Source organism: Xyrauchen texanus, chromosome 17, assembly GCF_025860055.1.
Source record: "Xyrauchen texanus isolate HMW12.3.18 chromosome 17, RBS_HiC_50CHRs, whole genome shotgun sequence".
NCBI classification, from domain to species: Eukaryota; Metazoa; Chordata; class Actinopteri; order Cypriniformes; family Catostomidae; genus Xyrauchen; species Xyrauchen texanus.
Genome location: NC_068292.1, coordinates 2,264,118 through 2,282,013, shown reverse-complemented (window position 1 = coordinate 2,282,013; position 17,896 = coordinate 2,264,118). Strand labels below are relative to the sequence as shown.

Below are 17,896 nucleotides of genomic sequence, written 5' to 3'. Positions count from 1 at the left end.
GTCAAGAAAACCCTTCACTTGCCACTTTCAGTTTCCCTTGAATTATAGTTCAGTTTATTCCTTTTTTTCTAATATGTTCAAATCAGTGTCCACTCCACTAAAATAGATATTTACTTGTTTAAATTAAATTGTTCAGTCTGGATGTGTTTATTTTCATCAACATTGTTTTAACCATGTTCATTCTTTGTTTTTAATAGATTGCAAATGCTCAGCAAGAACAAATTAAACAAGAGAAAACCATTCTCCAGCAGACATTCATGTCAGAAAAGCAGATGCTGTTGAAGAAAGAAAAAGAAATTGAGGATGAAAAGAAGAGATTAGAGAGCCAATTTGAAGAGGAGGTCAAAAAGTCAAAAGCCTTAAAAGACGAGCAGGAGCGTCAAAGAAAACAGATGGAGGATGAAAAAATGAAACTTCAGGCCACTATGGATGCCGTTCTAAAGAGACAGAAAGAGGCTGAACAAGAGATGCTCAACAAGCAAAAACAGATGCAAGACCTTGAGAGGAAAAAGCTTGAACAAGAGAGAATGCTTGCAGAAGAAAACCAGAGACTGCGTGAGAAACTGCAGCACCTTGAGGTTGCTCAAAAACTCACCCAGGAGATTCAGATTCAGACTGAATACAAAAAAGTCCTTAATGGTCAAAGTATTTGTGAGGATGTTGATGGTAAACCTGGTGTCCCTGAATTACCTTTTGATGGCATTCGTGAGAAGGTGCCTGCAAGCAGACTTTTTGAGATAGGAATTTTAAGTCAAATGGATTATGATAAGCTTCAGAGAGGTGACACTACAGTCCAAGAACTTAGCAAGACAGACAAACTTAGAATGATTCTTAAGGGCAAGAACTGCATTGGCGGCCTGCTTGTTCATCCAAATAAAAAAATGCCTATCTATCAAGCTGTCAAGGAGAAGAAGATTGCTCCTGGGACAGGCCTAGTGCTGCTGGAGGCACAGGCAGCCTCTGGATACATAATTGACCCAATTAAAAACAAGAAACTATCTGTAAATGAAGCAGTTAAAGAGGGTATAATTGGGCCTGAACTTCACAACAAAATGCTGTCTGCAGAGAGAGCTGTCACTGGTTACAAGGATCCATACACAGAAGCAAAGATATCCCTCTTTGAAGCCATGAAGAAGGGTCTCATTGGGGAGGATCATGCTATCAGATTGCTCGAGGCTCAGATAGCAACAGGTGGCATTATTGATCCAATCAACAGTCATCGTGTGCCAGTTGAAAGAGCCTATAAGCAGGGTCTGTTTGATGCAGCCACCAATAAAATCCTTCAAAATCCTTCTGATGATGTAAAGGGCTTTTATGATCCAAACATCCAAGAAAATCTCACATACCATCAGCTAATGGAAAGGTGCATCTCTGATCCAGAAACAGGGCTGCTTCTTTTGCCCATCTCAGAGGAGGCTGCTCTTAATGCCAGAACATTCACTGATGAGGAAACAAAGGATGTGTTTGACAAGACAACGGTGTCAGTGCCATTTGGCAGGTTTAAAGGAAAGACTGTCACCATCTGGGAGATAATAAACTCTGAGTATTTCACTGAGGACCAGAGAAAAGATCTTATCCGTCAGTACAAAACCGGAAAGATTACAGTTGAAAAAATAATCAGGATTGTTCTTACTGTGGCAGAAGAAAAAGAGAAAAAGAATGAACTTGCCTTTGATGGATTGAGAGCATCTGTTTCCGCCACACAACTACTTGAATGCAAAGTTATTGACAAAGATGTGTATAACAAGTTGCAAAGAGAACAAATGTCCATAAAAGAAGTGTCTGAAATGGAGCATGTGCACAAAGCCTTGAAGGGCAATAACTGCATTGCAGGAGTAATTATTGACTCAACCAAACAAACAATGTCCTTCTACGAAGCCATAAAAAGGGACATGATGAGACCTGGGCCTGCTTTTAATCTCTTGGAAGCACAAGCTGCCACAGGATATGTTGTAGATCCTGTCAAAAATCTAAAACTTACAGTAGATGAGGCCGTCAAAGCAGGTATTGTTGGTCCAGAGCTTCATGAAAAACTACTGTCTGCAGAGAGAGCCGTCACAGGCTACAAAGATCCTTACACTGGAAAAACGATTTCTCTCTTTGAGGCAATGAAGAAAGATCTGATCATGAAAGATCAAGGATTTCGACTACTTGATGCACAGCTGGCAACAGGAGGCATCATCGATCCCATTCAAAGTCATCGTATTCCACATGACATTGCTTGCATGAGGGGCTGTTTTGATGATGCAACACACAAGTTCTTGACCAGTCTAGCTGATGATGTTAAAGGATACTTTGACCCAAACATGCAGGAATATGTCACTTATCTGCAGCTTCATAAAAGGTGTGTTACTGACAAAAAGACAGGCCTTCAACTTTTGCCTTTGTCTGAGCAAGCAATCAATGCAAAGGAGGAGCTGAAGTACACTGAGGCTCAGACCAAAGATGCAATGACTCAGGCAACTGTAGAACTTCAGAGTGGATCTTTTAAAGGGAGAAAAGTTACCATATGGGAGCTCATCAACTCTGACTATCTCACTGAGGAGCAGAGGCTTGACTTAATAAGACAATACAGATCTGGGAAAACAACAATTGAGAAGTTTACAAAGATTTTGATTACAATTGTCTATGAGAAAGAGGCCAAGAAACAAGAAGAGGGTTGCTTCAAGGGGCTCAGGGCTCCAGTTCCATCCAAGTCATTGTTTGACTCCAAAATCATTGATAAATCTACATATGATTTGCTGGAACAAGGTAAAAAGACTCCAAAAGAGGTCAGCAAAAACACTTCAGTCAACAAGTATCTCCAAGGCTCCGAAAGCATTGCTGGCGTTTACCTTGAACCTGCAAAAGAGAAAGTAAGCATATACCAAGCAATGAGAAAGAAATTCCTCAGACAGAACACAGGTATTGCCTTGCTTGAAGCTCAAGCTGCCACAGGTTTCATTGTGGATCCATCAAGAAATGAGTTTCTCACTGTGGATGATGCTGTTAAAGCAGGCCTTGTTGGTCCTGAGCTTCATGAGAAACTTCTCGCTGCTGAAAAAGCTGTCATTGGATTCAACGACCCATTTACAGGCAATAAGATCTCCCTATACCAAGCCATGGAGAAAGACCTTATCCTCAAGGAACATGCCATGCCACTCTTGGAGGCCCAATTGGCAACAGGTGGAATTATTGATCCAGTAAACAGTCATCGCATTCCTGTGGATATTGCAATCCAGCAGGGATATTTTAGTAAACAGCTGGCCAGCAGCATTGCTGAAAGCAAGTACTTCTCTGACCCTGCAACTGATGAGAACATATCATACAAACAGTTAAAAGACAAATGTATGACAGACACTGATACAGGATTAAATCTGTTAAAACTCTCCAAACCACAGGCCCCAACCATTGTGGAAAAGACTTATCTTTACAATGAAGAACAAACCCAAAGTGATCTATCCACCACCCAGGTTGATCTACCCCTTAAAGATCATGGCTCTATGTCTCTCTGGGATGTCTTGAACTCAAATCTGCTGCCTGAGGAGCAGAGGGCTCAGCTTCTGGATGAATATCGCTCTGGCAGCATAACAAAAGAACGCATGATAATCATTATAATTGAGATTCTTGAGCAGATAGAAATTGTAAAAGGGGGGAACATTCAGAGTGACAGCACAAGGAGACGGCTAATCACAATTGAAGATCTCTATAATGCCCGAATCATTAACCTTGAAACCTTCAACTTGTTGAAGAAAGAGAAGAAGACTATGTGTGATATCATGGAGATGCAGAGTGTTAAGCAGTACTTGTATGGGACTGGCAGTGTTTCTGGAGTGGTGACTGATTCAAATGCCAAGATCAGCATTTATCAAGCAATGAAGAGAGATTTAATGAAGGCAGACATTGCAATTGGTCTTCTAGAGGCCCAAGCAGCCACTGGATTCATCATTGATCCCATTAATATTGAAATGCTCACAGTGGATGAAGCAGTGCGCAAAGGTGTGGTTGGTCCAGAAATTCATGATAAGCTTCTGTCAGCAGAGAGAGCAGTCACTGGATTTAAGGATCCATACAGTGGAAAAGTTATTTCCCTCTTCCAGGCAATGAAAAAGGACCTTGTCCCTGAGGACTATGCCTTAAGGCTTATTGAAGCTCAAATAGCTTCAGGTGGTATTATTGATCCAGAATTTAACTTCCACCTGCCAACAGACACTGCCACACAACGTGGATACATCAACAAAGAGACATATGAAAAGCTGTCAGATGAGGTTAAAGGCTATGTTGACCCACTAACTGACGAGAAGGTCTCGTATGCTCAGCTTCTCAAAAGATGCAAGGTTGACAAAGATGGGCTATATCTGTTGTCTCTAGCAGACAGAAGGCTGCTGTTCAAAGGCCTCCGAAAAGAAATTACATTGGAGGAGTTATTTCGCTCAAAAATTATTGATGAACAAACAGTCACTCTACTAAATGAGGGACTAATAACAGTGGAGGAGGTGAGCAGTAGATTGCATAAATATATTCAGGGTTCAAGTTGTATTTCTGGCGTGTTTGTGGAGTCCACAAAAGACCGTCTATCCATCTACCAAGCCATGAAAAAGAACATGATCAGGCCAGGTACTGCTTTTGAACTGTTGGAAGCTCAAGCAGCTACAGGTTATATCATTGACCCTATAAAGAACCTCAAGTTGACTGTTAGTGAAGCTGTTAAAATGGGAATTGTTGGCCCAGAGTTCAAAGACAAGCTTCTGTCTGCTGAGAGGGCTGTGACTGGCTATAGGGATCCTTATACAGGCAAAACAATCTCGCTGTTCCAGGCTATGAAAAAGGGTCTGATTTTGAGAGACCACGGAATTCGTCTTCTTGAGGCTCAGATTGCCACTGGAGGAATCATTGACCCAGAGGAAAGTCACCGTTTACCAGTTGAAGTGGCCTACAACAGAGGATTTTTCGATGAGGAGATGAATGAAATCCTCAGTGACCCATCAGATGACACCAAAGGCTTCTTTGACCCCAACACAGAGGAGAATCTTACCTACCTGCAACTGATGGAGAGGTGCATTATAGACCCAGACACAGGTCTTGTGCTCTTGCTTCTGAAGGAAAAGAAACGTGAGAAAAAGACTTCTTCCAAATCCTCTGTCCGCAAACGTAGAGTTGTCATCGTAGATCCTGAGTCAGGCAAAGAGATGTCTGTGTATGAAGCCTACCGCAAAGGGCTAATTGACCATCAGACATACCTTGAACTTTCAGAGCAAGAGTGCGAATGGGAAGAAATCACAATGACATCATCAGATGGAGTAGAAAAGTCTGTACTCATTGACCGAAGATCAGGTCGACAGTATGACATTGATGATGCTATTGCAAGAGGCCTTATTGACCAGACTACACTTGACCAATACCGTTCTGGCACCATTTCTATCACAGAATTTGCTGATATGTTATCTGGAAACATGGGTGGTTCCCGTTCCCGATCATCTTCCTTTGGATCCACCTCCTCTTATCCAATGAGCCCCATACCTTCTATCAAAACTCCTGCAACTGTATGGAATGATCCAACTGAGGAGACTGGTCCTGTGGCTGGAATCCTTGATACAGATAGCCTAGAGAAAGTTTCAATCACTGAAGCCATGCATAGGAACTTAGTGGATTCCATAAGTGGCCAGAGACTGTTAGAAGCACAGGCCTGCACTGGTGGCATAATAGAACCAACTACTGGAGAAAAATTCTCAGTTGCCGAAGCAACTGAGAAAGGGCTTGTGGATAAAATAATGGTCGACAGGCTAAACTTAGCCCAGAAAGCTTTCCATGGATTTGATGATCCTCGAACTAAAGTGAAAATGTCTGCTGCCCAGGCCCTGAAGAAAGGCTGGCTTTATTATGAGGCAGGACAGCGTTTCTTGGAGGTGCAGTACCTCACTGGTGGTCTTATTGAGCCAGAGGCAGAGGAGCGAATCTCTCTAGAAGAGGCAATCAGGAAAGGTTCTATTGATGGCCGTACAGCCCAAAAGCTAAGAGATATAAGTGCTTACACTAAATACCTTACCTGTCCCAAAACAAAACTGAAGATCTCCTACAAAGATGCCATGGACAGAAGCATGGTTGAGGAGGGAACTGGCCTTAGACTTCTAGAAGCTTCATCAACATCCAGTAAAGGTCTATATAGTCCCTACAATGTCAGTGGTGCTGCGTCTGCCTCTGGTTCTAGGTCTGGGTCCAGGACAGGCTCTAGATCAGGATCAAGAAGAGGTAGCTTTGATGCCACTGCTTCTGGATTCACGATGAACTTCTCCTCGTCCTCCTACACTTCCTCTGGTTATAGTCGCAGATTTTAAAGCTGAACCCCACAATGGACTTGCCACATGTTGTTCTGCAGCTTTCAAAAAAAGGGCTTTCACATCTGCCCTGACTCTACACACTACATTTACATAATACACTAAATTAATTAATTAAAAAAGAATTACTTTATTCTGCTTTGCATGTTTTGCTATAGGACTATGCATTCCAAAAACTACCAGTATCTTTTTATGGGGACAGTTATGTTCCCATTTTTTTGTAGTTTGGATGCTTAAGAATTATAAATTACCTGGTTAGCTTATTTCATAGTTACATAATTTAGCTTTTTTCAGTTCAAATATATGTTTTATGTATCTTGAGAGTGATTTTTTTTTTTTCTTTTCTTATTTGTATACATTAGTACATCTGATTACAGCAAAACCTAGAACACTGCTTGATACATTCAGCATTTTGGAGATTACTAGATTTGATATAATATTATTAACAACATATATTTCTACATTCTACATTATTAAAAAAAAAAACAATTATACTTTTGTTTTCCAAGTTAATTAATCAGATAAATATACCCATTTTCTTTTTTGTAGAAATGTTTATTAGATTAACAAAGAGTGCAGATTTATGGTTTTATTTTTGCATATTTGTAGAAAATATTTCCGTCATAGAAAATACAAGTTTTTTTACAGAATGCAAAACAAAACACTACATTTATACACAAACACAGGAGGAGAGAACACCAATATATTTGTCCCTTGAAACTGGATCTTCTGTTATGGAAGTTCATTTGTCAATTACTGGATCCAATATATCTCCAAAGTCCATTGCAAAATGACTCATTACTCCGGATTTCCCTGTAAAGAGTCATCAAGTCCCATATTAACGGTCAGTCCCCTGCTGGTTTGTTGTCCAATGAAGATTTCAGATGTCTCAGGTGTCTGATCCATTCCTCTCTCATACCATCTGGACAGATCTGGATGACGTTTAATACTTGTAAGTTTACATGTATTGCAGCTTTTGCCTGGTTTCTTTTTCAAGGCCCTCTTTATTGTCTCAAATCTATTCCTACACTGTTCTATCTCTGTGGATTTTGTAATATTTAGGAGAAATGTATTCATTTTTGCGCAGCCTCTTTTTTTATGAGCTGAATTGAATATTTCTGCTTTTCCTAAAGGCTTTAAAGATGCACTCAGTATTTTTTTAATAAAAAGTTTTACACATTTGTATAGTAGCCTACTTATAAAATGTTTATAGTGGTGACCACATACAGATCTTACAGACCTTGTTTACACACACTTAAGAGAACAGTATATTCCAGGGTTTTTGCAGAAAGCGCCATTCTGAGATGTCATGTAAACGTGAGTGCTGTTTTCCTTACACCTTTTAAGAGAAAGCAGTTTACACACTTGGGTTTCTCCCAGAGAACACAGCTTATGTTTCCATATAAATTAATAAGCAGTGTTCTTTCAGGTTTTTAAGGAGTTTCCATTTGCATGGAACATACCGGATAACTAATGTCACAGGATGTACATCATGTCAACAAGTTAACGTAGTGGAAAGAGTTCACTATTCTGGGAGTACAGTGGGAAAAGGGAAAATCACACACACTATAAACTGTACTAATTTATACACACCAATTTAAAATATTGACTAGTATACCTCACATATGGGTATATGTGCTAAAGTACATTGGGGGAATCCCGGAGTTTGACGTAAGAGGGAAACCCCACTATTGAAGCAAAATTCTGCTGCAGGTTGCAATGGAAATTTAAGGAAACAAACACAGCATCAACTCTGGAAATTCTGGAAAAAAAGCAGTCTTCCTCAGATAGCATGTTTGTTATTCACTCCAGCATTGCAGGGAAATTACGTTGCTGTGGAGAAAGCTGCTTACTGACCGGGCTGCATGTATTCGATAGTAAAGAGAAAGCCGCTAACAGAGTGCACGTAAACGCAAATGCCGCTTTAGAGTCTTAAGCAGCTTTCTCGCAATAAATAGCTTTCTGGTGTCCATGTAAACATGCTAGCTGATAAGACTTCATTTTAGATCACATGACCAGCCAAATACTGCGTACTTTATCTTGCTAACCCCATGTTATTGGACACTTTTACTCTCTGAATAAATGAACCATGGCTGACTGCAAATAGCCCATTGCACTGTACTGCAATGTCACCGGTAACTGAAAATGTTTGCTTTTACATGATGCTGCAGCCACACCATTGCAAAATAAGTCCAAGGTGACTACAATATTGACCAGCCCAACATTAACAATATATTACTGAGTGCACCTTTAAGCCATATGATATTTGTGCTTGTGTCATTTATAGTTTGTGCAATGACTTATGTGTTCCAACAGAGGTCATCCGATATTAGTTGTGGACAACTTGATGATGCTGCACATTTGGGTTTTGATCACGACATAAATGATACTGATCGGCAGCCGACATCCTTAGACATTCAGGTAGTGTGATGTACATTCATATTTGTCGCTTCACTGGTATATATTGTTTTTGAAATGTTTAGAAATGTATGTTTGATACCAAGTACATTTTTGTTTCCCTTCATTCACTGTTTTGTTGGCTTTTTTGTCCTTTTGTTGCTTCATAGTATATTTTTTGTTGTTTATAGATCTTCACTGTGGCTTTCCTCCTTTCACATCAACTTGGAGTTGGACTTGGGACTTAACTTGCACACACTAAATAATTCAAAACATCAAAGTATTGGATCCATTTGATTGATCTTAATGTGGACTTTTATGTAGAATCCCTAAGTTCTACTTCTCATATTTTATATAACACACACAATGCATTAGAAATGCATACCCCTTCTATTACATTGCTTCTAAAGATTACATTTTTTACATTATACATATAAATACAGATTGCAATGTATTTAGGTTCATTTAATGTATGGCAGTTTCATTTTTTCTTTCATTTTGACATTTTCTGTGCCAAAACTGCATTTTGGGATTTTTGCCTGTTTTTATGCAATGTATTGTCCTGTCTTTTGAAAGTACTTGACCTTTATTTTTATTTTATTTTTATGTTGAATATGTAAAAATATGTGGCTGTTGCATGTTTTACTAACTTGCTATTAAGTTTGAAGAAAAAGATGAAGTATAGGTTTTTGAATTGTTGCCAATATAAGAAAGGATATATAAATAAAAGTTGTAAGAAATCTGAAATATTAACCGGTAAAAGAATGTTTTTGCTAAGAGATACTGGTTTAAAAAATAATACGATTTTAAGAATAACACTGTATTCAAGTGTAAATAAATACATTTTGAAAAGATAATTTCACCCCTTTTTTTCTTTTTTATATAGTTTTTGTTTTGTTAACAGAGGTTTATCGTTAATTTATCATCCAAAATCACAATTATATTAACCACAAAATAAATGTTAAATTATATATTTATAGGAATTATGTTTCTCTGGTAAGAACTTCAAGCTTTTTATGAAATAAGGAATTGATAACCTTAAACGTATTGTCCAATATTGAGGGAAAAATTTTTTTTAGTCAGAGGCTGTGTTCGGAATAGTGACACTTAAATAAATTAACTAAATTTACAGTGTACAACAGAGCTCACTGCACAGGATACTGTATCCTACAATGCAATGCTCTCGACTGTGACTAACTGTAAGTAATATCTGCTGCGATTTTTTAAATATGTTTCTTGATTTGATCATTATTTGCAACCCCATCTAAAATTCAGACAAAATACAGACATTTTTACATAATAAAGTAAAATGTTTTTATTTTCAAAATAACTGGAGGTAATGATGATGATAAAACAACAATGTAACATACTACTACATGAAATGTATCATTCTATAATGTTTCACATACTAATTTACTCAGAATATGCATGTAGCGACATGCTAATGCTAATGCTATTCGAACATAGCTAAGATACTCAAGGGTCTAAGGATGTAGACAGTGGCTGAGTTCGGAATTGCATACTACTCATACTACTCTTACTATTTCTACCAAGTAGTATGGTAGTATGCCATTCTGAACTTGTTCTCAGAGTATTGTAAATCCAATTATAAAAGAAAAAAACATAAATAGTCAAATAGTCAGAACAAATATAAAAAATCCACAAACCAAGAGAATAACGCTACGCTAAGACAGCTGTTCAGAAGTGCAACAAAAACGGACAAGAATTACAGGAGAAGTTCACCAAAAAATTATGCCATTTACTCACCTAGTAAGTCCTTGTTTTCATGAGTGCTTCAGAAGACTTGGAATATGAGTCGCATGGACTACTTTTATGATACCTTTGGGTCCCTTTTTAACCTTTAAAGTGAGCCCTTATCAGCTGTCGATGTATTGAAAAGATGGGCTAGAATATTCATTCAATTATTCATTTTCATTTTTTTAGGATGTAAAAGAAAGTTATACAGGTTTGGAATGACATGAAGATGTGTAAATTATGACATAATTTTTTTGAAACTATTATTTTGATTTCCTGAGTCAACTACTGTATTAGTAAGCTATTTGTAGGATAATTTCACCTAAAAGTTTAACTCTGTGGTGCTTTCAAAACATTCTTCGAGCATCCCAACCATCCCAGCACAGCATCATTGGCTCAACATTGGAGTTTGGGTTGAGACAACCTGTTTGTACAGCTAGTGGAAGATGGAGGAAGTTTTCTGGAATCCATTTGAAAAGAGTGAATTTTTTTCATTTATTTTATTTTTTGCAATTTCATTTGTTGACGCAAGTGGTGCAGAAATTACACACTTTAAAAGAAATAGGAAATATTCAGAGGGTTGAGTCCTCTGGTGGTAGAGAAGAGTATTGCAGGCAATGATGTGACAGTATCTGTTATATAGGCTGAGAGACAGAACCCAGAGGGGATCCCATTTACTGATGGACTGCCATTCTGTCATTATGCAACTGAAAGCCTCTCTGACCCCCCTGCATTAACTGTGCCCAAGCCAGGCCTGTCTCTACAGGAGAGTGGCTCTAAGGTATGACTTCAAATCAATAATCACATTAATGAATGAAAAAACAACATCAACTACTCTGGTGTTAAGTTAGTAGTCATTAAATCATTAGACAGAGGTCATCAACAGGGTTTTATTGTTTGATCTCAAAAGTTAAATATGCATTTAGTGGCTTTGTAATGTATTATAACTAAGTATGCAAAAACATTAATATGGTATTATATGCATGCTATTATTGGGCAGGCTTTTAATTCATCACTCGATTTTATACAATATGCAAGGGCCCTGTTCAATCTCTCTGTCCACTTAAAGACACCTGCATTAGACTCTTAAACTAGATACAAATATTTAATGAGGTGACTCTCTGTTTCAGGAAGCAGCTGCACCGAAGAGAAGACAATATGGGTAAACTAATCATAAAACATTAATTTAACATTTTATTATGTTGTTATGAAATAATAAATACTTTTTAAAATAGTTATATTCCACTAAATGTGCATCCTGATTGTAGATCATATATGATTGTATTCTAATAGTGATGTCTGATGTGAGAATACATTAAATTAACCTTATTCTTAACATTATATTATATTATATTACACAAAACACTTTGTCAAATACAAAACCATCACCAAATTGCATTAACATTAAACATTAACATCTCAATGCTATTCAAGTCAAGGCATTTATTATGATTAGCCTTAAAAAAAACAACATGATGGATATGTATATATACTAGGGCTGTCAATCGATTACAATTTTTAATCAAATTAATTACATGGCGATTGATTAATCGCGATTAATCGCAAATACAAATATTTGCTGAGAAAGCCCCTCATATAACAATAATTCATTACATAATGATGAAATAATTATACATAGTTATCTTCAAATATACAAAAATTATATATATATATATTAGGGCTGTCGAGTTAACGCGTTAATAACGCGCGATTAATTATACAAAAAATAACGCGTTAAAATTATTAACGCATTTAATTGCATGCTTGTAGTACCACCTGTTTACTCCAGAGGGCAGTAAGTGAAATTTCATTTATACAGTTTATACAACAAATTTTCATTTCGTTTATACAGTGAAGAAAACAACACAGATATGCGTTACTAATGGTTCAGATGCGAACTAAGGGATCTCAATATGTGTTTAAAGACTGAGTATTAAACTATATTTAACTTGACACAGTGACCTAAACATTTAATTTTTATGACGCAACACACCCGAGACGCGACACAAGCATGTCTGATGCAGGTCGTATGGTATGGTGACCCAGTCCCAAAATTGGAAGCTTTGTTCCATGTCCCGCAAGTCATATGCAGTGTCCCGCATTTCAATTTTGTCTGTATAATTTGTTATCTTTATTATTATTTCGGCATCATTTTATTTCATCGTCCTTCAATTACAAAATCACCATAAAAAAAAGTTAATAAGAAAACACTGAACATGCGCAGCGCAGCCTTTTTTTCTTGCCAGAGCGGGAAAACACTGAAAAAAAAAAACTGCAACAGAAAAATGGGTCTATCCGCAGCTCCCGAGAAGAAAAAGTGTCTTTGTTCGTATAATAAAGAGTTGGAGAAAATATTTACATGGTTAAAACCAGTTACAGGTGACCCTAAAAAAGGAGAGTGCAGGGTATGCCACCGAAGTTTCACAGACAGCTCTGTGAAGCATTTCAGTGCCCCAAACATGACAGCTCTGATATCTTTGGCTTTGAGCATTCCTGTCACCAACGCGTTCGTGTTTTCACTGATGACCGCTGCGTGGACAGAGACAAGGAACTGAGCGTCTGTGGACCTCATCAAAGTGAACTCCTGGTGAAAGTGAACACCTACACCTGCCAGGAGTTCTACAGTCATAATGAATGAGAAGGCCCAACTCAAAGCAGCCAGATCAGACAAAATTGTTTTTATTCAAGATGCACTAAATCTGGTAAGAACGCATTTAATCTTTCTAGTCTTTAATAATGGAATTGATGTGCTTATTTGGAAATGTGCTTTTTAACGATTAGATTATTATTTTCACTTCATTATTTACATTGAGTAGGTCTGAGCTGTTAAAGTTAGTTTGTATTGTAGACCTTATGCCAAACTTTGTGACGTTCACAGCGCAGTCATTAACATTTAACATCACTGCAAAAATACATCTAATATAAAATCAATATTTATTCACCTAGTACAATAATAGTAGTTATCTTAACAGGTGGTCACCCTACCATACGACCTGCGTCAGACATGCTTTTGTTGCGTCTCGGGTGTGTTGCGTCATAAAAATTAAATGTTTAGGTCACTGTGTCAAGTTAAATATAGTTTAATACTCAATCTTTAAAAACAAATTGAGATCCCTTAGTTCACATTTGAACACTTAGTAACGCATATCTGTGTTGTATTCTTCACTGTATAAACTGTAGTGATGTGTCGTTCATGAACGATTCGTTCATTTTGAACGAATCTTTAATATGACTCGAGACTACCGAGTTGTCTCAGAGAGTGATTCGTTCATTTTGTGTTGACCGCGCATGCGCGCAACATCGCATAAGGTACATGAAGTCATAAATGATTAGTTCATCTTTCGCGAGTCTTCGGGTTCGGCCGGGTCCGAGTCTTTCGTTCTTCCTGTCAGTCCCATAGAGACTATGCTGCTGTCAGTACCGGAAAGAGAAATGATTAGTTCGTCTCTTCGGTTTCGAGTCGTTCGTTCTTCAAGTCAGACTCACAAACCCATAGCACTATGCAGAGACAGAAATGATTAGTTCATCTTTCGAGTCTGAGTCCTTCGTTCTTTTGTCACGTGACAGCTGGTATCTCGCATCAAATAAAACATTAGATTCGTATTATTGACTGCGTCTGAATGTACATTGTTTTATATGTTGGGAATTAACATACAATTATCAAAATATATGTACAATAAACATCATCTGAAAAATAAAAAAGGTCCATCTTATTATTGTCCCTGTCCATCTCTTTTTTATTGTTAATATGTTTTTAGTTTTTATTATTATTATTGTTATTAGGATATATATAGGCCTATATATATATATATATATATATATATATATATATATATATATATACATACACACACACACACGTTTATATGACAGCATAGTCTCTATGGGACTGACAGGAAGAACGAAAGACTCGGACCCGGCCGAACCCAAACCCGAAGACTCGAGAGTCGAGACTTGAACTAATCATTTATCTTTCCGGATCCGGACCGGTATGCTGCATGTGCATGCAGTCAGTGAGTGCATTGGCTGCTGTGTCACACCACACGGCCCACACACAGACACTGACGAGTCGACATCGACAACTAAGTATTTTTAACGTTTTGAAGTTCGAACCCGATGACACAAGAGGCGGAGAAAAAGGAGGTGAGGTGAACTAACTGCAATAGCTTAAACTTAAGACCCAATTAATAAATTAACATTTCGGTTTCTTATAAATTGGCTTTGGCTGCATTACCCTATAGTTTATTTTTATTTATTTATTTCAAATTGAATCAACATTTTCGTAAGTAGACTACTTGATGTTTTGGGCTATTTAACATGACATTTAATTATATTCTGCTGAAATGAACGAAATGACTCGAAAAAAGATTCGTTCATTTTGCTGAACGAGACTCAAAGATCCGAGTCAGTAAAATGATCCGAACTTCCCACCACTAATAAACTGTGTGTTGCTCACACAGCTGAAATTTCACTTACTGCCCTCTGGAGAAAAAAGGTAGTACTGCAATTAAATGCGTTAATATTTTTAACGCGTTATTTTTTGTATAATTAATCGCGCGTTATTAACGCGTTAACTTGACAGCCCTGATATATACATATATATATATATATTGTGATGAGGAGGAGGGCAGGGCCAGGCCGTGAGCTGTCCCCCAGTTGGCCTAATCAGCCGAGGAGAGGGATAAAGCCCAGCCGGATTTGGCAGTTTGAGAAAGAGAGCGAGTTACCTGAGAGAAAAGACTGTTAAAAATGTGATCTCATCTGATGAATGTGCTGAAAAGTGTGTTTATTAAAAGTTATACCTTTGAGTTGAATCCCAAGTTTTTGTGTCCTCCTTTCCCTCCTATCACTAAACTTTACACTGGTGCTGGGAGAATTTGAGGAAATACACCAGCATGGAGTCCTCGCAGTTGGCGGAAGACATCAAGACCCTCGCCAGTATGCACCATGCACAACATCAGGCCCTGCTTGAGCTACGCCAGGACCAGGATCGGCAATTCCAGGAGGTGCTCCAAACTCAAGTAGAGGTCCGGCATGCAATCCGGAGCGTACTACAGGAGAAAATCCAGGCCGCGACCCTGGACCCAGAAAACCCCATGCCCCCGGTTGACCTCATGAAGATGGGGGCAGAAGATAAAGTACGGCTGGGGCTGGCTGTGTGCCTGAGGGGCAGCCAGACTCAACTCGCGGCACAACACTTCCGGTGGCGAGTCTCCTGGTGTATGATGATCTGAGGAAGACCATCCTGCAGCTGGTCAGTCGCAGCCCGGAGCAATACCGACAACTCTTCTGGTCGATTAAGATGGATGGGTGCGGCCGCACATTTGCCTTCTCTCAACAGCTCTGGGACGCCTGCCGGAAGTGGCTGATGCCTGAGGAATGCGACGCTGAGGGAGTCATCGATCTCATGGTGTTGGAGAAGCCTATCCATCTTCTCCCAAAAGGATGGTGGAGTTGGTCCAGTGCTACTGCCCATTGTCGCTGGAGGAGGCCGTCCAACAGGCGGAGGACCATATGTCGGCATATCAGATGACAAAAGAGCTCCCCTCCCCCTATGTCCCCCCCTCTCCTCTTACTCTGTCCCTTCACTGCAGCCCATCCCAGTTCTCTGGAGGTGTGGAATCCTGCCGCCGAAGCCAGCTCCACGATCGGGAGGGGTTTGTCCCGCTGACGGTGGCCACAGTGTCTCATTGCTCTCCCTCTCAGGTGGATGTACAGGCCAACACAGGTGTGGATAAAACGCCTGGGCCAGCCTGATGGAGTTGCGGGAACCCATGGCACTTCGAGACCAATACCCAGTGATGGAGCTGGGAACTGTGATCCAGGTCCCCGATACTCCACAGGTTGCCCCCAATCGAGCCGGAGCATACCGAATGCCGGTGAGTCTCAAGGGGAGTACACATCAAGCCTTGATGGATACATGTTTGGTTCAACACAAGGCATCACAAGCAAAAGGGTAAGGGTGAGGTGTGTGCTTGGGGATATTCACAACTATCCTGTAGTGACACTCGTTATTACATTTTTGGGGAAAAAGCATAGAGTGGATGTGGCAGTTAGTTCCCGCCTCATCCATCCGCTAATTTTGGGAACTAATTGGCCGGAGTTTAAAAGTGTATTAAAGGTAATATGTGTGGATGGGTCCTGCGAGAAAGTTTTTAAATGTGCAATGCCTTGGCAGGGGAGTCAGAGCTGGGGCGGTCCTCATCAGCGCCACTTCAGGATGATGTAAGGGAGGGGGAGGCTTTGGCCCCTCCCGTCCTTAGAGGATTTTCCGAAAGGAATTTCCCTCTAGAGCAGTTGAGAGATGAAACTTGCCTTAGGCATGCCTTTGACCAAGTGAAAGTTACTGATGGTCAACGACTACAACCAAATGGCTCCACCGCTCCAGGCAGCTGGCTGTGATCCCCTCCTCAGCGGCAGTGGCAAGGACTCTACAACAACAGCACATCCCTCCTCCCTCCCGGGTTTTGGCATCAATGTAACAAGGTTTAAAATGAGAAAGGAGGAGGCGGAACCTGGAAGTTGAATCAAAATAATAAGAAAAAAAGATACAAACATAAACACACGGCAGCTGCGTGTGTCTCTCTCTCTCCCTCTCGAACTGCTGCATCTGGCTCGGCTTTATCCCTCTCCTTGGCTGATTAACCCGATCCTCTATACAACATATATATAATTTTATAAATACACCACAATATATTAAGACAATAAAAAAGAATACAAATACATAAACACAATCGACTTGCAGATAACGCACAGAATTGGTCTCATAATACTGAAGGCCACTGTATACTGTAACTGCTCTACTTCTTACATACTCCACAGGATGGAGGCAGAGGAGTGGAATCAGTGGCAGAGTGAGTTCAGAGGGCAGATCAGAGCACTGCGACACTGGCTCAAGGCCATGGAGATGAGACTTCCAACACTGGATCCTGCTGTGAGTAAAATATCATACAGCGGGTCCTGAAAGTCAAAGACCACAAGTAAAAGTTCTTATATTTTGCATTTACAGCAATATAAGTTTTTATATTTCCAGCATAGCAATCTGAGTGAGAAGTTGAATTAAAATTTTAAAAGATTCCACAAATTTGCACAATCCTGATGACCCATGGGATCCCAGCATTATTTGAGAATGCTTTTTTTGATTAGTGACCAGCTAAACTGACAAAAATGTCCCCAAAATGTAAAGAGCGGGGACAAAAAAGGCCATTTGTAACATCAGATATTGTTCTTGATATTCTATTAGAGTCCAAGTTCATATTATGGCAGAAAATACAGTTTCTTATTTCCTTCTGTTTGAGGTGAAACATGACACCATTTTATGAGTCATTATCCCTTCACAAAGTATGATGTCATTAGAAATTAGATATCATACTTGTTCAACACAAGACCAAAAGAATAATAATAATAACAAAACCTGGGTGGAGGTCGAT

At 39.2% G+C, this 17,896-nt stretch overlaps 1 protein-coding gene across 1 annotated transcript in view; it reads left to right on the top strand.

The window, feature by feature from the left end:
• LOC127657569 (plectin-like) overlaps nucleotides 1-9,583 on the top strand; it is a 101,900-nt gene extending 92,317 nt beyond the window's left edge. Inside the window, exons 33-35 of the mRNA XM_052146426.1 lie at nucleotides 198-7,266; nucleotides 8,631-8,735; nucleotides 8,903-9,583. Coding sequence (XP_052002386.1) covers nucleotides 198-6,314 — 6,117 coding nt within the window. The 3' untranslated portion in view covers nucleotides 6,315-7,266; nucleotides 8,631-8,735; nucleotides 8,903-9,583. The remainder of the gene's footprint in view (nucleotides 1-197; nucleotides 7,267-8,630; nucleotides 8,736-8,902) is intronic.
• The last annotated feature ends 8,313 nt before the right edge of the window (nucleotides 9,584-17,896 follow it).